The sequence below is a fragment of the Fulmarus glacialis genome, unplaced genomic scaffold (genome assembly GCF_000690835.1).
Source record: "Fulmarus glacialis isolate BGI_N327 unplaced genomic scaffold, ASM69083v1 scaffold3596, whole genome shotgun sequence".
Lineage (NCBI taxonomy): Eukaryota > Metazoa > Chordata > Aves > Procellariiformes > Procellariidae > Fulmarus > Fulmarus glacialis.
The window spans coordinates 1-25,279 of NW_009219945.1; the positions used below are offsets into that span (position 1 = coordinate 1).

General features: G+C 40.8%; 1 protein-coding gene across 1 annotated transcript in view; it reads left to right on the forward strand.

The window, feature by feature from the left end:
* Positions 1-7,386: 7,386 nt before the first annotated feature.
* The window catches only part of LOC104078782 (rho GTPase-activating protein 32-like), a gene marked incomplete at its 5' end in the record, with an annotated part of 101,238 nt that continues 83,345 nt past the window's right edge, over positions 7,387-25,279 (forward strand). The window contains 2 exons of the mRNA XM_009580562.1: positions 7,387-7,495; positions 25,092-25,183. Coding sequence (XP_009578857.1) covers positions 7,387-7,495; positions 25,092-25,183 — 201 coding nt within the window. The remainder of the gene's footprint in view (positions 7,496-25,091; positions 25,184-25,279) is intronic.

Sequence of the window (25,279 nt, forward strand, 5' to 3'; positions counted from 1 at the left end):
ATGATTTTAAAACTATCTTTGTAGCTGTAATTTACGTGATTCGTTTTTGAAAACAATCACAATCAGTAAAATTGATTTAATCTGTCTTTGTAATAGTGATGATCCTGTTAAGACCTCTATTCCCATAGCTCGGTGATTTCCAGCTGCCTTTATTTGGGCACATGTACACTTCGCCTGCAAAGCACGACATTCCTTGAAAGGTGCATATTTACTAAACAGCTGCATAGCAGCAATGAACTTTTTTTTTTCTTTCTCAACTTCTGCTCACCCATGCTAGCAGTTCTCAGACCCTCACAGATCCACAGACCACAAGTTGAAAAGCACTGATCTAAACTTTTAAAAGTAGGCGATAAATACTTCCTTATTATCACAGGTAGTGCATAGAGTAATCCAGAGAAATTTAGTTTGCTTTGTGCTTACTGATATTTTTATGATACTTCATTCAAATGATTTTTTAAAATATTCTCTTACTGTAATATACTGTTACTGTATTGATTTTTCTTGTGCAGTGGCTTCCCGAACAACTGAATTTTGGCTCCCCGACTATGAACTTCCATCAAAAGTAGCAATTACAGCTTTCAACTTTGTAGAATCAATCACAGTAAACCATTTAGTTATGCCAGGTTTTCATTTTGTGGTCAAGAATTAAATACAATCCATTTACCATTTGTTTATTTATGAGGTGTGCTTTAAGCTGACCTTGTAGGTCTTTTCTATCTTCACTTTGTATGATCCTTGAGACAGACTTCAGAAATCTTGTTTTATTTAATACAGAAGGACATAATGTAATCAGTAAGGTGTTGACAAAGCTGATTTAAAACATGGGAAATTAAATCCTCTTTCAGGTCCGCACTGTCAGCCTTCAATTCCCATCTCTTGTTTAATTTTTCCTGGGGCTCTTGAGCTATCTCTGCTTTCCATATTGCATGATTATTTTCTTCCTTTCCACTGTATTGGATTTAATGTCATGGACGCAGAGTTTACTTGGAAAATTGGGTTGGGGGGAGGGTATGTGCGTTTTGGTTTTTTTCCATCTCTCTGATGACATTTCCTTTTTTGTGTGTGTGTGTGTGGTGTAAGTTTGAGGTCAGAAATGAAGATGTATCAGTGTTTCTTCATTCCAACTTCTTGCCCAAGTTTATAAGTTTTGGGCCAGATCTCAGTGCTTGTTTCCTAGTTTTTCCTCATGGTGATAAGGGGCAACCCATATGATGTGAAGAGTTGTCTTAATTCTGCTGTCATATATTGTATGGTGACATCCACGGTTCTTTACATATTTTTTTCCTTGTAGCATTGTGACTCCTCGTCTTGATCAAGTTATTTTTAAACCCTCTAAAGCAGACTTTTCAAGGTGTATCTCTGTTGATACGCTGTTGGCTTACCTTTCCATGCTGTGATTGAGAGTTACGGGATCGGATCCTGGAAACTCTGTACTTGATTACATCGGGAGAGACAGGGATGCTGCATCCAGGCTGCTGTGCTATGCCTTGAAGGGTTAATATGCTCAGCCTTAGTTTTGAGATTTCTGCACCGCGGCTTACCCGTAGTGAAGTCCTGAAGCCTAAAGTAAACCCAAATCTCATTTGTCTACAAAATACCTTGTTCATTCTTGTGATGGTGCCCAGCGGTGCTGCTTCTGACTGTTGGACTTGCAGCAGTGCGTCGCGATCCTGTTTCCATTGCTATCTGCTGTCTCTGCTCTTCTCCTCGTTCTTGAGCAGTATCTGTTCGCAGTGTCAAACTGAAGAGTGCTTATTGAAGACAAACATGGTTGCTAGGAGCAAGGAAGATGAGCCAAGTGGATGTACAGTGTGGTTCCCTTTTAGTGCCCTGGTAAAGACTGTTATTTTGGCCTTTTGTGCAGATTATTTGAGCGGCATAAATACCAGTTTTTATCAGATAGTGTTTGAAGCTCATTGGTTTTCAGTATAGATTTGTGTCAGCACAGGCCTTATTTAAATTTGGCTTTGGGGGTAAAATTTGTGTCTCGGAAAACATCACTTTCTGTGGAGCTCTAAATCCTCTTGAATCGTTGGTTCTACAGGGCAGAGCTGTGCTTCTACATTGGCGGAGAAATCTCCAGGCGCAACAACAGTGTTACGTAAATAATAAATAAACTAATAAATCAGTTATCATCGGCTCCCACCTCTTAAATTGAGGTCAGAAAGAAAAGTCATTTGTGGGAGAAGCAATGAGGAAAGCCGAAATGCCTGATGTCCCCACGGGGGAGCACAACCTAAAGATCACGCTTGGCATTTAATTTAAAAAATATATAGCCAGTCCAAAATGAGTATCTGTCAAGCAGACAATTAACTATCTGATATGAGTCGTCTGACATTCAAGACGCTTCGTGCTTCCATGCTAGCACATGGCTTTCAAACCATCGGGCACCTCTGAAAGTAATTTGTCAACACCCTCATGTCCTCCCAGAGGAGAGCTATTAATCTGCGTGTCATCAGCATCTAAATGACATCAAAGTCCATGACAATTGTGTTATTCCTGCCGCTGTGGTCTACCAGTGGGACATGGTATGTGTCAAAGGATGTAAATAAGGGGAACAAACATGCTTGTAGGAATCCCACAATATTTTAAAAGTTTCTGTCCTTTCTCCTCCCCTGTTTAGTTTAAGGATCTCTTTCCACAAACCCACTTTTTATGATTCTTTCTCTTGCGCAAACAGAAGTGTGAAACACTTCATGTTTGTGGATGCGGGACTCCTTCAAACCCACAGGGAAAGTTACTGTCTAGTGGAAGTAGTATTTAATAATTACAATATTATAAACACAAAGTAGCAGTGGAGATTGCGGACATCAAGCTGAATATTAATTTACTCATCCTATAAAGCACCCGTGCTTATCTGCTCCGGGTACTTTCCGCCTTGTGAGGGGTTGCAGGACGCTCCTCAGTGTGTGCGGGCAGGACTCAGTGCTCGGTGAGGCAGGACCACGGGGGAGCCCAGTCAGGAGAACAGCACCGACATGTTTTAATTCCTGATAAGCAGATATGGTCCCACCATAAACGACGGGACCAGCCAACGAGATGCGAGAACATGGAAAAGGACATTAGCTGTTTTCTTGATACAGTTGTATCACGTAGAGATGTACAAGCTCTGCCTTGAAATTAATCAACTTGACCTGGCAGAGAACTTTAAAGAATGGGTGTGAATGGGGGCTGTGCCTTTTGTGATATGTCCTGTCAATGTTTGTTCCAGTACATTTGATTCTCAATTTACAATGAAGAAGGATTCATTCATCTGAAGAGAGATTGCTTAATGGCCTCTATACAGCCGGAACCTTTAATATAAAGGTGTCAGATTTCATTTGAAGGCATTCAGAGCTGCTAAACAGTTGAAGAAGGGGCATTTTAAATAAAATTGTATTTCTGTTCTTACGGCTAGCATTAAATTTTGCAGTGAATTTTCAGTCATTTACAACTCCCATGAAATGGCCAAATGTAGGCCTTCTAGAACAGAGCAGCTTCTTCAATTTGTTTGGGCTTTAATGTTTACAAAATATATGCGTCAGTGTTTTGTGTAAGTGCTAGTGGGACTCTAGGTATTTTCCCCTCCTGTGAAAGAGAGTCCTTGGCAGAAACAAGATAATTAGTCTTGTTACAGCTTGACATGTGTGGTGAATCAGACATATGTATGTTGTGCTATTTATTTGCTCTATAAATTAAAATAATGTCAAATATACATAATACGCATGCATATAAAAATGCGTGTATATGATTATACATATATATAATATTGCAAGCTTGTCTTGGGGTGAAGCCAGGGAAAATCACAGCGCCTGACTGTTAGGAAAGCTCCTTCCCCCAGCTGTGTGGCTCTAAGGTTTTACGTGCCCAGAGGACATTTGTGATGATCCTTTCAGTGACTGGAACCAGCGTGGCTCTTTCCCAGTTAACACTGTCATCGGTTTTTCATTTGGGGGCTTATAATGGGGCTCCCAACAAAATACAAGGCTGCATCTTTGAAAACGAATCGCGGCAGAAAGTCCAGAAGGTGAGTTGAGGATGTATGAAGAAATAATGCTTAGAAGCGGTGTTGCAGACGGATGCCAGTCCTGTGGGTCTTTTCATGACGGCTTTCCCAGGGACCCTGAGCTTCGGTTTCGTTCTCCGTGTCATCCTTGAGAACGCAGAGTTCCTGTGAAGTCTGTTGAAAGAGCGTAACAACAGGAGTGTCTCGAGTAGCTGCTTTTCTTCCTCTCCTTCCCCCTTTCTGGCCCTGCTCCTGCCCGTGTTTTGGTGCTGCTAATTCACAAGGTCATTTTCCTTCACCCAGATCAGGGGCGGGGAGGAAAAAGCCACTTGACTGAATATATAAGGGATTAATATTACCTGTAGCGTCTTCAGCCTTCCTTGGTCTCGTCTCAGATGGCATGGAATTAAATAGTTACTATAAAAAATTAATAAGGGTTCACAGATGGTTATCAAGTGTTTATAACTGTGTTAGAGAGAAAATCTTCAGTATCATTTCCAATATTTTTGTGGTATTGTGATGAAGTATTTAATTTCCATCAGTAGTAGGATATTCCATTAAACAAGTCTAGCAAACGCTCAAATAATTGACTGTTTTAAATACGCAATTGTACACGCAGAGCTTTTCTTATTTCCAGTGGAAGTCCGGAACACCTTCCATAGGAAGAATAACAGGACTGTGTTTCAGAATCTCAGTGGGAAGGGTTTGGGAAGAGTTTATCATGGAGTTTTATAGGCATAATCAGGTTAAACAAATAATGTGAGTAAATAGATTGGAGTCTAGTAAAAAGGACTGGGTACTGTGACTTCCATGTTTGTCCACTCTGAGGGTAGAGACCCAGAACATGGGCCTGACTCCCAAGGTTATTTTAAAACAGAACATGTTCTCCTCTGCACTCAAGTCTTACCCGCCACAGGCAACACTGGTATTTGAAGCGTCTTCCCAGGAGTAACTGAAATAATGTTCACTGTGACCAGGCTAAGCATAGAGTTTGTATAATACCTATAGCGTGTTTGTGTACATCTATTTTATAATCTTAATTACCGATCTCTGCCCTCTCCTGTTTCGTAGGTTCTGTGTGGTAAATTTTCTAGAAAGTAATGCCTGCCTTACATTGAACCGAAATGGCCCGTGAATTGTGAATGAAGGTCAGTCGTTTCGAAGAGAGCATAGTCAAATCTTGTTACTGACCTAACGGCAGGGCGAGTTGTGGGCAGCCCTCTCTTACTGGCAACATTTTAGACATTCAGCAAATTTGCTTCTCAAAAGGAATCCAGGTTTCTGATGAGAAATCCAGAAGGAATTGCCATAAGCCTGAGTTGTGTAGTGAATTCATTTGTAATCCAGAGCGCTGATAAAGATGTAAATTCAATCTCATTGTCAAACTGAGAAAGCGTGCGTTTTGATAAGCTGTTTGTTTTAACCGTGGTGTAGAAAGGTGGGTCTTGATCCGGTTACCCTTCCTTTCATTCCATCCTCTGATGGCATTAGACTAAATGCCGTCCAATGCTGTGTGATGGCATTAGACTAAAGCTGCCGTGGGATGATTTGTTTAGAATCTTTTTGTACAACCTGGCAGTATTGCCAGACCCAAACATCTAGAAATCCCGAGGAAAGCTTTATTGTGCCTCTTTCAGAGTCATGAGGTTGATTTTAAAAAATACTTTTTGTTTTGTTTTGTTGGGTTTTTTGTTTGTTTGTTTGTTTGTTTTTAGTTTATCTCTTGTTTTTGAGTTGCACAATCTGGTTTTCTCTGCAACCACCAGGTCTCAACTTTCAGTTAAAGTAAGTGGGAAACTTCTCGTGTGCAGGAGCTGGCGTTGTGAGAAACAGGCCAAACCTCCTCACTCTTGATATGCAAAGGAGAAATGAAAGAGCTGCCGCTCTGAGCATCAAATTTTCAGGTTTACAAAAATCAAATTCTTTTGAACACATAAGTTGCAAAGGTGCGAGTCTTCCATCCGAGCTGGCATTGCACCTCTCTGTTCTAAATCATGGTATTTTCATGCAAACTTTTTTCAGACATACACAGCTTTCACCATGCAGGTGTATTTTTTCTTGCCTCATTCGGGACAGCCTACTTTCCATTGGTGATGTTTACGGTGGGAATGGCACATGGAACCGTTTAGCAGCATTAGCCTCAGGCATTACGACTTTTGGTTTTGAGGCCCATATTCTCTGGGATGTGTTTTTTATTAGAGCAGAAATGTGATCACCAAGCTAGGTATAAAATTATATGGGATATAATTTTGTAACCCAGCCATGCTATTACTGTGAGTGTTAATTACTTCATTCTTAACCCTCATGTAGAGTACGAAGGAGAGTTAAATGCTTTGGCCCAGCCACTTACGTTGTCGTGGCAAACAGCATGTAGGGGTTTCAGAACTTCAGGTCTTGATCTGAAGCAAAGGAGTTTTCTTAAATGGCTCTCACCGTGCTTGTTCTAGTCAAACGATACAATAAATCAGCACAGTTAACATTTAGCGAAACCAGCCCTGCTGTATGCAGTGTTGATTATCAAAATGGTTACCCTAAGTAAATCAATGGTGATCTATTAATAAAATAAAAGCCTGCCTGAATCTCAAGTTTAATGAAACCAGAATGGATGATGCCAGACCTTCAACTGGCCTTTGGTACTTCAGGTCTGCACATTTATACAGCCTGCAAGTGCAATGTATATTGGTTCTCTCTGGCTGTAACAGCAGAACTGCCATAAGGACAGGCTGAGAAGCTTTTATGAATACTCCTTAAATTTTGATTTTGAGCCTCTGATCTCTGTGCAGCCTTGAAACATACTTCATGGGGTATTTGAAAGACGGCTCCTTAGCTGAAGAAAAGTTTACCGTGATAAAATGAGACCGGTTTAGGCGCAGCCCGGCAGAGTTGGGGCGGTTGAAGGTGCTCACCCTTCAGATGGGATCAGTAAGAACTGTGAGAGCTGATGGCTCAGGCCTTGGGACGTGAATCCAGGCTAAGATACAGAAACTGCTGTCTCTGTTTTAGGCAAAACGTGCAGTGACAACTCAGGAATCAAACGTGTGTATTTATTCTGATAAGGCTAATGTTGTTTGCCTGGGCAATGTAAGCAATTTTTTGAAATGAACTGAAACTTACTCCTCCGTATTTTTCTGTGGTTTAAGACTTGCAAATTGTGCAGTGATTATACAACATTATCCATTGATTGGTTAGGAGGTGCAGATTTCTCTCCACCAGATTTACACTCTCGTCCTGCTTTTGTATCATGAGGAAGTAAGAGAAACTTAGAAGTCTGTAAGATTTCTGGATTTATAAAAGCATTTATATTGTCATATGAGCCACATAACTGAGCACCATAACAGACGGTATGTAAGATTACCTAGAAATTGTCACGGAGTATCAAACCTCTCTGTCCTCCTTTCCAGAATGATGAAGTCCTCTGTACATACGGAAGAAGATGACTTTGTGCCAGAACTTCAGAGAAGCATCCATCCCAGAGAGAGGCCAGATTGGGAGGAGACTCTCAGCGCCATGGTAAAACACCTTGTTGCGTTTTCTATATGCATTATTTTCGGTTCTGAACAATCTACTCTTGTATTCTAGTTACGCATTGGTTAATATTCCCTGAGTTTAAGATTTTTAAATGGATTGCATAGTACTTTCAACAAAATACTTTCCTTCCTCTGGCACTTTGTCAAGGAGAGAGAGAAGGAGCATGCATAACGCTTCTGCCCTATTAATATGTGCCCCAAAGCAGGTCTAGTAACCAATTAAAAGGTCCATAATGTCACAGTGATTTTCAGTCTGCATTAACCTCTTTTTCAGCAAGACATTTGAGCATGAAGGGAACTTCTTGTAAAAACATGCTCTTTGAAGCACGCAGCATTGTGGAAGAATAAGATTTTAGCAAAATGCTGGGTAAGTCTACAGAAATAAAACCTCAGCCTGAAAGCTGACCTACCATCAGAGGGAACAGAATTGCAGAAAAGCAACCGCAAAGGTGCTGTTCTCATGCTTACAGAAGGCACCACAAGTGAGCAGTGGGCCACAGACAACTGTATTACCTTGATATATTTGTTTTCTTTTTAAATGAGTGAGTAAAGTACCTGCAGTTCCACTTTCCTGACTCCCTCTAGCATTTGCTGAGTTTGGAAGGTCAGACATTATTTTATTAGCAGCCAAGTAGGGCAATCTGATTAGGTGGTTTTGTGAAGTTATGTTACCTCACAGAAGCTTGACCTGCCTTGTTTCAGTATAGGAGTGTCTGGAAGTTGTATCTTGCTTGTTATTTTCAGATTTTTGAAATTGCCTCATTAGCATACTAAGCTGAAGAGGAAATTGCCTTCCGCGACAGACCTCGGGTGGGGGGAAGGTCTGAATATTCCAGGGCAGCCGTGGTGCTCTCGAGGGGCGGGCAGTCCAGCAGCATGGCTAAGATTACTTGCTGTGATGTGGCACCAGTGACAATTTTTCCCTCTCCTTGGATCGTGTGGCAGAGGCAGGGCTTCAGCCGGGAAAAGCCGTATGTTCTCTGCTCCTGGACTGCCAGCGGTGCAGCAGCAGCATGAGAGATGGGCCAGATTTAGCTGTACTGCAGGGCAGTCAGATTCATCTGATGTATAGGGCTGAGGGGTATTCATCCCGGTGGATTATTTGAAGTTTAAAGCACCGTTGGTATCTGGCTGGGTCATGTGAAATAGGTTTTGGATTAGCTGTTCTTTACACAGAAAATGTGTAGGTAATAAACTCCCTACGAGCCAGGTAATTATTTTAATTTTAAACAGGGGAACAATGATAATGACTATGTTTTACTCTTTTAAAAGCATCATCAAATCCCATATAATACAACGATAATATTTTGTTCCAAACTTTATTTTCAAGCCAAAAAACCCAACCCAAAACATAGGCTTCACCAGCGTTTTTGTCTGCTGGTATTTTCTGTGCTTGTCACTCTGCTTCACTCCTTGCTTATCCGCTCTTAATTTTGACTTTTTGCAATTGTCACTTCCTAAGTATGTTTTTTTCCCCATATGCGGTTATTTTTTCCTTCTCCCTGCCTCGGCCAGCAGTTCACACTGGTGCCGCCTGTTTGAGAGGGCTGTCTGTTCTAATCAGCGTTACTCAGCCGGCAGCGCGTGCTCCCAGCCTCAGCGCACGGCGCTTCCTAACACCCTAGAGCCAGGAGTCTGGTGTAAATCACTGTTTGACACCGCGCTCTCTGTAACCTCAAGGCGTGCCTCCGGAATGTGAGGCTGTAATTCGGTGTCTCCACCTGTAACACAAGCTAGCTGGCATACCTCATTTGTTATTGTTTTTTTCCATTGTTGATTTACAATGAAGGAAAGGTTCACCTGTTCTGGCTGGGTACTTTCCCCGTTCTCATCAAGGCTGTTGAGCTCATGGATATTGTTCAGTGTTCAGCTCTATACTGCAACCTACACATATGCATAATGGTCCTCTCGCTGTGCTAATTATTAATTCACTTTTTAGAACACGTCCTCTTGCACAGCTCTATGCGATCTAAAAACCGAACAGTCCAGGTGGCTATAAAAAAGAGATTTAGAGGATGATAAACAAGAAAATTCACATCTAAGATTTGCTGTACAATGATGTGGTATGATGAAGCACAGGGCGACGTGTAAAGTTACTGAACCTGTATTTATAATGGCTTGGATTTGTGCTTACAGCATTGTTTTGACCTCATGGTCCTCTGAATACATTGTAGCTGGGTAGAAAAACCTCACTTGCTCGTGTTTACTGTGTTGAGTGAATCAAATTTCCACTTTCAACCTCTGTCAGAAGGTAATATTTACAAGATATAAATACTTACAGGACAGCGTTCAACACTGTCACTTTCTATTCTCTGTTTAACCAGTGCATCTACTATAATCTGTCTTTTTCCTGATCGTTTTAAGCCTTGAGATTTTTTTTCCTTGCTCTTTTCCTTCATTTTGCATTTTTAGCAGCCTCTGGTTTAGCCTTTTCTCCGAGCATGCTCCTTACATGGTATGCGAGTTTCTCATAGTGGCACAATACATTTAATTTTCGGTTAGTAGTTGTTTAAGTTGCAGACTTCAGGTTTTGTTGTTGCTTGCTATTTCAGCCTCTGGGGAATGGAGGCTGCAGGGGCTTGGAGAAGTTGTTGTTTTCTACTCTCCGTTGCTTGTGGTGGCAGACAGCTGGAGACCCAAGTGGGTGCAAGGCTTTGTCATTTTAGATGAATTTCGCGTTCTGCCAGGTGAGCAAATGCTGAGAGTAGCATCGCTGTGGAGAGCTTGGGAAATTCTGACACAGTCGGCAGACCGGTGATGCTTATTCATTTGTCTCTTGAACTTTGCCTGTCTGTATGTTTTTATACTTTGGGAAAAGGCGATTTATGCATTCACAGTTAGATGAACATATACAAGTCGTCCCTACTCTCCCTCCCCCCTTTTATCCACAATGTGTTTCAAAGTGCTTATTATTAATTTATATAAGTGCTTTGTTTCCAGAGCTTTTTCTTAACAAGAAATAAACTAAAGGTCTTTCTAAATATATGGAGGTTGAATGTCCTCATATACTGTAAATATAAGGTAGGGCAGAAACTATTTTTAATATTTCTGTCATTGCCAGTTTATTCTGGGCACCTGAGTAGCTTTAGTCCTTTGTTCGCTATTACTTTTATCATCTTTTTTGCATTTATTACTTGTACTTTCACCTGCTTTTTAAAACCGCTTGTTTCTTGTTTGTGGTTTAGCAGAAAGGCAAGTGATTTTGCATTGGAGACCTGGTTTGTTTGGGTACTTCTGGTGGTTCTTGAAACTTCATAGTAGCTATGAAATCCTGTGCTATAGATTTTGAGAACCAGGCTGAATGAGATGCAACACTAGATAGACAGACTTTACAGGAGTTAGATAAGAAGACAGCTGCCTGAGTAGTCCTCAAGGACTGCTGTATTTTGTATCCCCCGCCATCTTCTGTATTTTTAGGGTTTGGTCATATTGGATATACCGTTTTTCTCACTGTCTCAGCCTGCTATTCCCACTGCGCTGCTGGCCTGCTGGGTAACCTTCACACATGCCGTTTTTTTCTTTCTCTGCTCCAGTTTGGAAAATGCAGTTGATGATGTTGACTTTCTTTGTAGAACACTTCCGAGTTCTAGGGATGAAAAGCCGTATTTGAGCCAAGTAATATTGCAGTATATGGATTTTCTAACATTTCTCTGAGATAGTAATGTTTTTTTAAGGGAAAGGAGTATCTTCTCTTTGTAAGGTCCTGAAGAGTGCTCTATTTCTATGTTACAAGAAATGAAGTTGTGAAAGAGAGCCTTTATATAATATTTATCATATGAGCCTACAAAACAGCTGTCCCCAGCCTGTCATTAACTTTAGCATAAATTGATATTTGTACTTAATATTACGTTTACCTTATGTTATTGACCATCTGACTTCTCTCAGCACCTCTTTATGAGTGTTCAGTATGTTGCAATGTTTTAAAAGCAGTGTGCTAACCGCCTCTCCCCCCAGCAGGCTGGTGTGCTTACAGACACGCACGCACACTCTATCCCTGTTGCCTTTTTCTTCCATTTGTCTAAATTTTGTGGGGAAGTAGGATTAAAATACTGAGATAAATGTAAAAATCTTTATTTATGCACCCTGTTGAAATTGTGCTGTCACAGAAAGATACCACCTGAAGCTGCATTAACCTGACAGGCACTGGAGATAAGGTGAATATACTCACTCCAAAGCTAGAAATAGGATTTCTTTTGTGCGTGTGTGTATATATATGTGTTTCTGAAAAGGTCGGTTTTTCTGCAGTGTCTGCCGCTTTTTTCAGCTCCGGAAGCTTTCAAAATGTGAGTCCCTAAAGCTGTGGTAGGTTTATTTACTGTGAGGTTTTTTCCATAGTGCCCTGAACAAAAAAATACAGGTGATCATCCTGCCACCTGGTCACATCCTACAGTGAATGTCTGCAGGGATTCATTTGGGAGTAGATCATGGCTGGAGGTGCCCAAGAGTTGTGGAAATCAGCCTTTCCCACCCCGGTGCACCTCTGAACGGTAGCTTTTAGGATCTGCAAGTATGAATGTCCATAATGAGGTTATTGAGATGATAGCTGTAGTATCCCCAAGTGTTACTAACCTATAACCAGGTTGCCTAAAAAAGGTGTGATGCAGGAATTACTGATGGGAAACTGTTACGAATCCTTGAATTTGTTAAATGCATAAGTGAACAAGAAGGCAGGTAGTTGGCTGTTGGTACGTACCATCTTTTTCGGCTTGTGCTGGTGGAATTTTCTTAGGAAAAATACAAGCCCACAAATGCTTTAGAAAGGCACCGAGGTTAGACCCTGTCCTATGAAGTCCCTGGAATAATCTTAGTTCTTATGTCAGGTCAGATGGATTCCGAGATCTGTAGTATTTTCAGCGTTTGATACTAGATAAGGTAATGTACCGTGGCTCGTGAAGGTAATAAAGGCTTTTTAATGAGACCTCAATATATCTGAGGTCTCCGTTAAATCTGGGACATGAGGAGGAAACTATTTTTAAATGCAATGTATGAAAATGTGTAGAGATTAGTGAATTTTAAAGGTTTAAAGAAAGATTTCACTCTCCTTTAGTGCAGGGTTTGTTTCTCATTCTTTGTACAGCACTTAACCCAGTGCTGCCCCAGATCTTGATTGTGGCTTCTGCAAGAATAGATGCAAAAAATAGGAGTACATAGGGTTTCTTTTTAAATTATTTTTGGTTGGTTGGTTTTTAATTCAAAAAACATCAGGCATGTTTCTGAGTATGTCAGTCCTGACCCAGGCTAATGTGAATTCTTCCAGGAACTGTGGCAAAATCTGAAGAAAAGGGGGGGTGTGTTGACTTGCTTGGCCCTGTCAGCTGTGATGATTTCCAAAACGTTGGTTTACTGTGAAATGGTCTCATTTCAGCAACTGAGATATATAGATATAATACCCTTTAACACGTAACAACTGACATTTTGGACTTTTTATTCCCATGGCTTACAGCTTTTCATGCTTTGTATGCATATGAACCAACACTGGAATTTTACAGCTGGGCATCATGTTGTGAGCTCTAAAGTGTGCGGACAGTTTTGTTAGGCTGATCCTGCTTTCAGATGGGTTATATGCCATAGACTTTGGGAAAGAGAGTGCTTTTGAAGTCTGAATGCTTACCTGCAGGTTCTTTTTAAAAGTCCAAAGTTTTAAGCTCTCAAGTGCAAGGGAGAGTTTTAGTAGATAGGAAGCTGAAATTCTGTTTTTTCTGTTGATTTTTGAATGATTTGGAAAATTCAGTGGAAATGGACTTTAGATATTTCTTCACCTAGATGCTCCAGCAGTTGCTTCTGACTCTAAGTCTTAAGAGTCATTGCTTTCTTAAATGCTATGGAAAATGTTACCTTGAAGTTTGGAGGTTAGTTTTGGGCTGATGAAGGCTCTCAGGCTTTTGAATTGCCTGGATTGGCAAGTCTTCTGTTAATCTTGCAGAAACTGCAGTATGTCTTCTCTGTCCAGCACTCAGCAGCATTTTTATGTGACTCGCTGCAGCTTAGGCTGCGTAGCAGATAGGTCACAGGGTGCCGTTTGTAACAAAGATAACGATGGGATAGAAACAGGATTTCAGATAGTGTGGACAATATAGGTGTTGATATGAGACAAATGTTCCATACAGCACACCAAGCAGTCATCAGGCTGTAATAATATTTTGCTCAAAACAGTTCTGGTCTGGCATTGCACCAGTAACCTATATTTCATTTTCAATTCACATAACTTGTTTTCCTTGTTATTGCTGCATGAATCAAGTATTTTTTCCCTCGTTAAGCTTTTGGCAAGGTATTATATTGTTGTGTATGGTTCTTTTGCTCCCTCTCCCTTTTGGTTAGAGAGTCATTTTTATTTCACAGGCTAACCCCCAGCATGAAGCTTGTCCCTGAGAATCTTTGAAAATTGGGACAATCACTTAATTGGCACATTGGCTTCCATTTGGGTTTGCCAATTAAATGAGTTCAATTAAACCAGAATGGATACTGTATTTTTGGCAGTAAGTATTAATTTATAGCAATAATTTAATTTTCATAGGTGATGATATAGAAGCAATTGTTTCTAGTTACATTTACCTTCTTTACAGCTTATGCAGTCTTGCAGTACAGGGTTGATCGAGGAGAAAAAAATTACATTTTCTAAATTTCTGTTTTAAAATCTATGTATATGCAACATTTAGCAAAGAAGAAATCATTTAGAATTTGCTAAGGCTGGATCAGTAAAGTTTGTTGTTCACCATAATCACCATTTTTAATGCACCCTGATTTTGCATTCTGCATATCTATCTTTTCAGAGTGAATCCGATGCACATTAGTAAATACAGCGTCTTGCTAAGTGAAAGGTTTGGGTCGTGTATTTACATGCCACCACTAGTATTTCTTCTTTTATGGTTGTAGGGGATAACGGCAATTAAAAAGATGAAGATGGCACTGGAGTGTAAGGGCTAATTTTTTGAATGCTCCCAGTAGCCCTCTGCCAAATCACGTTAAGTGTAGGTAGGCATAAACACGCATTAATGTACATTAGGCACTTAAGCCTGAGTTTACCAAGGCACTGGGGAGCCTGAGTGCCTCTGTTTATCATACTGTGAGGAAACCACTGGGCTCAGTGGTGTGTGTGGTATCAGTCGCAGCTGTGCAGCAATTGCTTAGTCTGTGAACGACCACTCTGAATTTCTTGGGTTTTAGGTTATAGAATTTTAGGTTCAGTTTCAGACAGTTTCATATCCTGGTATCTTTTATGATTATCACCCGCTTTATATTGGATTGGGCTCAGACAAGCTGCCTGTTGGTGACACCAACAGCAGTTGGTGATGCTGTTCTGATGGTTGGTGCTGGTGATGCTGTTGTAATTAGCCCAGTTTATTCACCATTTTAAGTTCTGAGAGGCAGCGTGAGATGAGCTCTGAAGACTGGATTACATTGTCGTGACCCTTCGCCTCTTTTCCTCCCACCCTATTCCAGAGATGATCTCTTTTATGCATGTTTTGTTGTCATAGTATAAGAAATGCCACATTTGTTTGAAATGTACTTATTTGGGAGATAAAACTTATAATTTATTTATCTGTCAATCTCTTTTCCCTAGTCCCAGCTACTTAAAAATAAGGTGGAACATCCAGGAAAAGAAAGGAGTCTCTTATTTATAAGTGGTTGGTTTGTGTTTGTTTTTTTTTTTTTTTTTAAATCGGTATTCATTGCTTCTTAGTTACAATAATGCAAAAAAAAGATGGAACCATTTTTGAAGGGTTGTCAATAGATTGCTCATCTATCCCCTTCCATTCCCCACCCCCAGGTTAACCCCAAGATTTGGAGTATATATTGTCTTGCTGAAGGTTGTAGGCATTAATTTTTTTGCCATGATTCAACCTTCTTAATTGTAAGGTGATGAATTATTCCCTGAAAATGTTAGTAATCTTTAGCCTGATTTTTTTATTTAAATCATTCCGTACAGTTCTGCCTTGCTACATTTATATTGGTCACTGCTGCATCAGTGTAGGTCTGCGTGATGTTTGTTGGTATTTGATCAAATACCGTGGTTGCTAGGGCACAGATGATCCTGACTGCAAAACCCAATGTTTTTGCACTAGTAGTCTTAATGCTTCATCTTTGCTTTAGGGTTGTTCCATGAAAATTTGTGATGGATGCTATAGGGGCTTGCTGCAAGTGCTTTTTCCATTGAGTAAGGCTTTAAATTGTTTCTAGAAGGTAGTGTGTCTCATTGAGTTAACTTCCCTCAGCTAGCATAGGATCCATAGGGTTGTGGTTGTGACCTTATGTGAGGATGTGTGACCTCCTATGAGCAGACATCAGAGCTGGTTTGCACACTTTCAGACTGAAAATCACTGCTGTTCTCTAGAACGTCAGCAAATTTATCGACTCCATGGTATCCACGTGGGACTGGATGTGGTCTTCAGTGGGCTCAAAGTACACCAGGCTTCTCTATTGCAGAAAAGAAATCTACTTTAAGAAGTTTCTGTCTTCGATTATTCCTTCCCGCCTCCCATGCTACAGAGGACTGTCTCAGGATAGTTACGGTGAGAGAGTTTCTGCGATGAAGAGTTGGGAAGTGAATCACTGAGCTAATCTCATTTAAAAATAATCCCCCAAAAGAAGTTCAGCTTTCCTCTTTCTTTTTAACCTGGATTGTTTCAGGGACTTGTACTGTAGCCACTAAAAGAGTTGCAGCTGCAATGAGAGGAAATAGAGAGTAGCCTGGGGCTGAAGGATTGGGGTGGGAGTTTAAAAAAATTGGCTTTACCTCTTCAAGCCAGGCTATCATGAAACTGTGCCCTCAGGCTAACACTGCTCCTGATGCGCCTGCTGTTTCAGAGAGCGTAGAAGAAGTTTTAGGGTCTGTGTGTTCTTGATTTGCTCTGTGGCTTGTACTGCAAGCACGTATTTTCAGCTTGAAAACATCTGAATTTGCTCTTTGGTATTGTTGCAGAATCCAAAGTTTTAACTGTTGATTCTTGCTTTATGGCACAGCATTTTTCCCTGTATCTGTATATGGCTACCTGACTGCTCTGGGTGTCTTACTCTGAATAGATAGTCTGGTGTGTTACACTTGCACCCATGTGTAGGAATGTCTTCTTGATTTGTTTTGGTTTTTTTCCTTGTGCATGTGTTTTTGTTTTTATATCTCAGTCTCTGTTTTTTTTCCTTAAGTATTGACCTTTAGGGAAAAAAAAAAAAATTACTCTGTTTTAGCTAATAATTTTATGAATGCAAGAAAACATCCTTGGAGGATGAAGATTCTCACCATCAGTTTCCGCAGAGTTCATGTTCCTGGTGATGTGGGGAAGAGGTCGTCATTCACCTTCCCGATTTTGCTGACCAGCAGCGCGGAAAGACCTTCCTGCAGCGCTTGCAGCTTACATCGAGTGTCCTGTTCTGACCTCACCTGAGTGACGTCGGGTCCTTGCTGGAGAGTGCTGTCACCTCAGATTTGCCAGCATAATTGCCTGTGTCATCTTTCCTAACCTGGTTCAGAGAACTGGCTCGTTGAGGCTGAGCGGGGTTTTTGAACAGTTGGTCGGGAAGGCAGATTTAAGGAATCCTGCCCAGTTATCGTGACCAGCAGCTGGAGGCTGCTTCAGTGGCTCAGCCAGGACAGGGTGTGTGATCACAGGCCAAGCTTTCCCGGATAACCCTGGAACAAAGTTAATGAACTGACTCTTTTGTTCTGTTGTTCAGAAGTTTATGGGCAGATTATGGTATAAATTGCATGTTACAAGTAGACACATTCTTCACGTTACTGTGTTGTTATAAGGGTTTGGAAAATTAGTGTATCATATACCAGTTATGTATTTTATGCCATTGGAACCAGCTGTCTTTCTAAACAAAAAGCTGAGTCCAGGTTGGCTTTACATGCGTAACTATAAATTCATGTTAACTCTACTGACTCAGATGTTGGGGTTAAATGTCAAGCTGCTGGTTTTTCCACCTTCCCGATCTTTCTTCTACTGCATTGGGAAAGTTCTTCAGTTTCTAAGCCGATTTATACCTATAACATAACATAACATAACATAACATTGTTATTTGCATAATCACTGAATATGGCCAGGGGACTTGCCAGAGTGGTATTTGCTAGTTTCAGGCTGAATTCATCTCTGTAGTTTTTTGTGTGAAGAGAAATTGCTTTCTACCATAACAACCCAAAGCTCCACTTGTCCTTTTATAAGCCATGATTAGGACCCCCTCCTCACTCTGTGAAACAATAGACTGTAGAAATTGTGCATCAAACAGGGTCTGGGATTTTGGGGGTCTTTTTTTTTAGCCAACAAGGAACTGGAATCGAAGTATTGTGCTCATCGGATGTTCTATTTTCTGTGGCTTTTTTCTAAAATTTATTTTGTAGGCTGTACAGAAGAAGGACTCTAACCCTGGCTGCCTTTCCCACGCGTATTGTATGTGGGATTTTTGTTCTTAAAGAAAGTACATTCCTTAGCCAGTATGCTATTATGTGAGGCTGTGTACTGTACCGCTGCAGCTCCCTGGGCTGAGATCTTTGTGAATGGTAATAAGGCAATCTCACTTCTGCTTCACTATAGCAATGTCAAATCTAAACTTAAAGCTGTCAGGTAGTTATCATGCTAATGTTGTCCTCAGTAGCTAACCATTCATTTTTGCTTGGTGCATCCATTTTTGGCTCTAAAACAAATGATAGCTGTGAAAGAAAATACAAGTGTGGGACTGTTTTGCTGGAAATAACCACCATCCTTTGGGTGCATTTGATTCATCTGCAGAGAATCAGTGCAAGTCCATGCATCTCTTTAAGCCTCACTTCGGAAATCTTGTCATGACATAAAATCAGCCTGCTTTACAGAGGTGAATTTTGATCACAATGACAATAATACTGCCAAAGTAGGTTCATACAGCAGCCAAGCTGCTTACTCTGTGTCTCAGCTTCCACTTACTAAATTAATTGCTTTACATGAGAACTGGAGGTGGTTTTGCCCACGTATCTGTGAGCTAGCGAACTTTATTTGAAAGCACAGTACATGAATAGTTAAGAATTTGTTCTTTGTGCATTCCAGGCTGGTCCTTTAAACTATGGTAAATGGATGCCCTGGACTAACTCCTCTATAATGCTAAATCTCAGGAATGAGAGGTTTCCCTTAATTTGCCAGCTCACGGCAATGCTTAAAACTTTTTTTTTCTTTTTCTTACTTTTTCCCACTTTGGAGGAGAGAAGCGGGGAGTAGAAAAAACACATCCTGTGTGGTCTTTTGAAAGAGAAGAATTCACTGTTCACTGTGCCATGCAATAAGTACTGGCTAGAACAATTCAGCATTGACAGGGAATGTGGAAAATGGAATTAAAGTCCTAAACTCAAAAAATGATACACATTAAAGTATCTTTATTGAATGCAGATTTCTTAGACACGGGATTAAGAATGTGCATAGCCAGTATTCAGAGTTTCCCTACTGGAAGCACTTGTCATTTTTTTCACTGGCTTTCTTCTATCACATTTCTCATTTACCGTGAGATTTTAAAGGCATCTCTGGCTGGGTAACTCTTTCTCCACATACCACAATCCCCAAACTGAGAGCTAGATTAAAAAGTCAGTGCTATTTCTAATTACTCCAGCCGTTCTGGCCTTGAGCTATGTCTGCACATAAGCCAGTCCTACAGTTATCCTTTTATCTTTGCAACAGGGATCAAGAAATTTGCACTAGGTAAGGAGCTAAGCGATGACTTCAATTTTTAAAAAAAAAAACTTTAATAAAGTTTAAAAGGTTCATCTGTTTCTCATTCTGAAAAACATCTTTGTGCTTTTCTGTTGGATCTCAAAGCTGTTTCTTTGCACACAGTGGCTTGGATTGCTGTAATCAGAGTATGCCAGACCCTTGCACTCTCAAAGGTAGAATTTATCTGATGCCTTGCTCCTTTCTGAGTGAGGGTGCGTAGCCAGCTTCTGCAAATACAGATGGGTACACAGGCCTCTTGAGTATGTGAACAGCAGCTTGTCCTTGGTTTGCAGCTTTGCATATGCTCTAGGTGGTTATTAAATGTGGCAGTGCTGCGCTCTGCTGACCAGACCGTGAATAGCACGGGTAGTAATTCTTGAGATGGTCAGCTGGGAAATGCGGAGTTGGAGGGGGGGTATTTATTTTTATTTTTTACTTCTTTGGTGAAGCTGCTTTAGTATAATGAGCAGATATTTTTGTTTAAGCTGAGATTGTCAGACCTGGGTATGTAAACCAGATGCAATTGCCTCTTTTTTTAAATGTGTCCAAATATCTTAAGCAGCTCTGAAAAATGTAGCTTAATTGTGTTAAAGTTACCCAAACATCCTGTATGAAAATACTTAGGAAACTCATTTGCATCCACTGAATGAGGCAATGGAAAGTGGCACTATGAAGAACTTGGCAAATACTTGCATTTCCATCATATTGCCACTGTACCTCTGACATTTTTGGATGAATGTTGTGTTTTCATCAATTACCATACATTTCTTCCATTCAAAAAAGTGACCCAGTTACAGCCTTCCTGCGCTCAGGTACATTTTAATCCTTTTAGGGATAGCGCTTGGGCAGATAAATGCTGCAGAATCGGGACCTTTCATTTGGAATTATTTGTAGTAGCTCGGACATGGTGACTTTCAGTTTAGCCAAAGCATTTTTCCTTTGCTCTGGTGATTTATTTATTGTGGAGGACCAGGATAGTTGTTAAGACACATAAAGTGAGAATAGAGAGCTTTCTTTCCCTGGAGTATGTTAGTGGCTGTGGAGTATGAAGCTGAGATGAACCATATTTATTCTTTCATTGTGCTTCAGGCTGGCTCTTGAGCAGTAACTGGTAAAAGCAGGATGGAGCTATCATCTTTTACCTCGTAGTAGTCAGGGGATTTTTGTGGGACAGTTTCTTTTTAACATTGCAAAGGAAGCTCTGAAAAGAAGTTGATGCCGAGCCAGTTTGTGTAGCTACTTGGTACCCAAGATTTGGAATAGCTGTTGATGTCCTTGTGCATAAACACCCACTTCAGATACCGAACTGTGTATACTGGCCCCTTCAGTTCATCCTCTCGCCTAAGTTAAGTAGACCATTACTCACCAGAGTCATGACTTTTACTGAAACAACACTTCTGTTTCCTGCTGTTCTTCAGTAAAGAAGTAAAACTCTAACAAAGCTCGGGTTTTTTTGGAAACCTCTGGGAGGTTTTGTCGTGGGTTTTTTTTTCCCCCCTCTTTTTTTTTTTTCCCCTCCAAGAAAATGGAGGGGAAATGAAGATGATGTAAAGGAGAGACTGTCATGGAAACCAACTAGCATTTTGAATCAGCTCTGCTATTTTTAGAAACAAGGCCATGTGCTGAAAGAATCCAGAGCAATCTGGTCCCTCCAAACTGGTTTTGGTGAGAGACTGATGGTAGGAAGATGCATAAATTTTACTGCCTGTCTAATAGTTATTCTTGCCTTGTGTTAACCTTGGATTAAGAGTAAATTTCCGCCTTCAGAAATCCACTTGAATTCAGTAGCCTGGGTACATGCTGATCTGTCAAGTCTTGCGTTGTATCCGTTCCTGCATATAGTACCTCCTCAGGGGTTTTATAGTAGTATTGTGGAAAACCACTTCATCAGGTATGGGATTCCTGGAGCTTGGTGGGATTCCACCCTCTCTTCTCTTCTTGTGCATCCCAGTGGAAGTCTGTGGCAGTAGGAGGAGGGCCGTGGGTTTTGCATGGGTTCAATATTCTCCCCTGTTGGGGATAGCAAGGTGTAAACTTTATCACATCATGTTCACTGGACTGTTTTCTTTAATTTTACGTGTATTTTCAAATTGTGTTACACTTCTGGATGTGAGGGAGACAGGTTGACATGTTTTCTGATAAATGCCATGAGACTTTTTAGACAAAAATCCTTTCATATTATGCAGTGGAGTTGTTGGATATAAATTATTTATGACTAAGGTTTTGTGTGCAAGAGAGTGCAAAGCTGAAGTTTTCCAAATCGTGTCTATAAATATGAAGACCAAAAAGTTCAAACTTGGGTGCTTAAAGCTGGACACCCTGACTTGTAAGAGCTCTCAGATTCCCAGGGAGTTTAGCGGCAACACTTGAAAATTGCACAAGTGATGTAGGTGCTTCAGGGGTCCTCCTGATACCCACCGAGCAAATGGCTGGGATGATTTAAAAATGGAATGACCGTCCGTCGGGGGGTGAGACAGACAGCCAGGCGTTCTCCCAAACTGCTCAGAGCAAACATTGTAGTGGTAGCTACCTGCCTCGCGTTTGGTGCGTCTGTTATAAAATACTGAAGTTCTCAAATATTGTCCCAACTGCTGCTAATATAAGTGTAGTCTTTAGTGGGCTTTTCGTGGGAGAGTATCTTAGTTCAGGGGAGACTGGTGAAGTGGTGTTGCTCGAAAGCCTTCCGCTGAAATGCAAGAGGATTGAGGATCCTGATGAAGTCAAGCGACTGCGTTCTGGATCGAGTCCTAATTTGTTTACCCAGTTTCGGACCAAAGCAGATTTATGCAGCAGTGACATTAAGCTGTGAAAATTGGACTAAATAATTTGCATAAACAGATTTGCTATGCAATTACTGGGTTTCCACAGAACACCGATGCATAGAAAATAGGGAAGTGAGAAGCAACTGATGATGCTAGCTAGCTAATTTTCAGATGTAAATAATTCAACTGTTTCAAAATGATTTTAAAAATTAAATTACTGTGACACAAAGCACAAAAGATGACAAATCTCATTTGGAGTGTTTTGTTTGTATTTTGAGAGGAGGGTAATCTAGGGTGACATTTTGCATGCCAGGTTTTGGATCAAAACAGGTACAAACTAGTGGTGAATAAAGTTTGCTTTTATGTAGCTATGTATCTTTGGTTTAAATGGAAAGTAGTTGCAGTTTATTTTGGAATAATACGGTTTCTAAAATTGCAATAAGTTTCTTTTTTGCTTATCTATCTATTCACCAAGTTTTTTCTGGTGTTAATACCTCATACTAAAGATTTTAGCTTGCACAAGATCACCGTTCTGCCCTTTTTCCTCAACTGTGAGACTTATGAGATTGTTGTTCTGCAGCAGAGTCCAAAGAGCTCAGATCTAATTGGAAAAGCAACCGAAGTTAATTACTGTATTGCATCCCGTTGTAGTCCATTTAACCGGATACACGCTGTTGGAAATGGGAGAGGCAGATATCTCCTTCCAGCACGATTTGGACATAACTCAAATGGAAAGAGGAGGATAATACAACTTTTTCAAAGAGAGATGCTGGCATTTAAGTCTCCTGGAGGTGTGAGTTTTGCCTACGCTGCTTTGAGTCAGATCCAGGGTAGTCTCTACCCACTGCTGCAAACTGGCTTGAAGCCCACATTTTTCTGACAGATTTGTTTATTCATTTTTATATCCCACCAGCTTCTACTGCTGATGGAGAAGAAAAATTATTTTTCTTCCTACAGAAATTCTGTTCCTTAGAAAATTAAGGCAAGCACATCCAGCTTTGCCTAAAAGCAGCTTACAGGAATGACACATTTATTACTGTAATTAGTTATTTTCTTACGTAAAAGACCTATAAGGTTTATTAAATTGGTGATCCTCTTAATGTTAAAATTCACAATGAGACTCTCAAGTGTCCTATTCCATAATGAAGTAATTGTGTGCTTAGTAACAGTCAGTCAGCCAAAGATAGGTTTATTTAAGGATATAAATATTGTCCTTGTTTTTCTTCAGTGAGTGTGTGCGCATGTTCTGTACCGCTGTGGGACAATGGAATTAAAGCATTGCTTATGTTCAGGGCTGTGAAAGGTGCGACTGTGAGAGTCGGTGTCCTGGCTTCAGATTTATTCAGTGATGTTGAAAGGGGGGAGCTCACTCGTCGTAGCTGCAGCATCCCTTTTCCGAGGGCAGTGCTGGACATAACAGGGGTTTGTCTGGGTGCAGAGAACGTGCTCTGCTCAAGCCCTACGTAAGCCGCAGTGGTGTTGGTTGGATGAATACAGCTTCTACGATGTATGTCTGCATCTGAGCCGGGGTCATCCTGGATTCCCGGTATCAAGGAGAAATAGATACTCCTGCAACATGGTTGCTTTTGTCCTAATCTAGTCATCTGAAGTAGGTGAACCGGACCCAAAGTGCCTCTTTATCTCTGGTGACTGTAAAAGTAGCCTTGGGCAGATAACAGGGTTGTAGCTGCGTACCTCGTGCATGTCTGGAGTTGAACGAGATGAATCGCTCCCTTTAGCTCTGTTGCTCTTAGTTAATGAATATAGGCACTGACTATATGGTTCTGACTGATTTACTGCAGCTCTTTATGATGTGGTGAAGCACATGTAAATTTGACCCATGTCAAGCTAAAGCGAGAGCTTCAGGGAGCGGGATAAGAAAGATTCCCCCATTGTTCGTCCCGTATGTGGGCTGCTAGCTTGAATCGTAATTGTGTGACTCCAGAGTTTTGGGGGCGAGGACCAAGTTGTTTCCATATTTTACATTGCATTCTACAACTGTATTCTGTTATATGTAACAGCTTTGGGACTGATCATCTCTGTTCAGACATCTTCTGGTGGACCAGCTTAGAAGCATTGGTACTGGTCTTCTGGGTTCAGGGAAATCGTCTATTTACTCCTGTCATTAGAAAATGGATTTTTTGTTCCAGGCCTGTAAGAGAGGGAATACCGAAGTGCCTCTCTTCCTCTTGCTTGAGCATTCACTATTTTGGACATTATTCATGTTTTGTATAAAGCAGAAAAAAGCTCATTCAGCTGGTCTCACCCACTAATGAGCTATCTCTGACCAACATCAGGGACCATATTTTTCTCCTCCTGCTCTGTGAAGTCTGTGGTGATCTTCTTTGAGCACTGCTCCCTTCATAAAAGCCTCACCTGAAACCCCGCATTCCTCTAGAGCTCAGGGCCTGGAACAGCACAGCAAGAGAAACACGTGGCACTGAGTGTTTCAGAGACCCCTGTGATGGTGAATGCTGCCCCAGCAGAGCTCACGGCTTATGAAAAAGCAGCTGGAGGAAGGAGAGGATGGGAAAGCATGACAGAAGAAATGAGAAGAGGGAGTTTGGAGTTCTGGCCTCACTAAAATAAATTAATTTTAGTGATTAAGGAATTTTAATATGTTCATGCACTTATACCAATAGCTTCAAACTCCAATAGCTTAAAAGCTCACCTCCCACATATAAGCAGCTCTGTCATTAACTTGATTTTCCACTGTATGAGCTCTCCAGCTTCTTCTGGTGCCTCTGCCTGAATCTAAGTGCACTCATGTTTGGAAAATCAGGTACTTAATGAGGAGTCTAAGTATGGACTTTAGGAATGTATGTTAGACTCCTACCTCTGAAAATCTCTTCTTTAGAAACCAGAAGTAGTAATGAATAAAATACTGGATCTCGCAGTTATTATTAAGAATCAGCAAGGCTCTGCAACATGATTCAGGAAGAGATAATCACATACTAGATCATAATTCTGAGGTTCAGTTTTCCTTGTTTTCCATGTTAAAAAGGCAGAAGTACAATTCCTAGCATATATGAGATTTGAGCTGTGTTTGTACATATACGTAAAAATATATGAGCTGCTGCTTAGCAGGCGGTAGTCCATAGCGTGCAGTCAAATTTTAAGACCCTTGCTTTTTCTTTCTTCTTTTTTGCAGGCAAGAGGTGCAGATATCCCTGACATTCCAGGGGAGTTGCCGCTCCGGACCTGTGGCAGCACAGCAAGTATGAAAGTGAAGAATGTAAAAAAGTAAGAGCAGTGTTCTTGGATTTTCCTGTCTTTGCTGGGCTTCTAGTTTTGATATCCTGGGTTTTAGCTACTGTGCTGCAATACAGCTAGGGCATT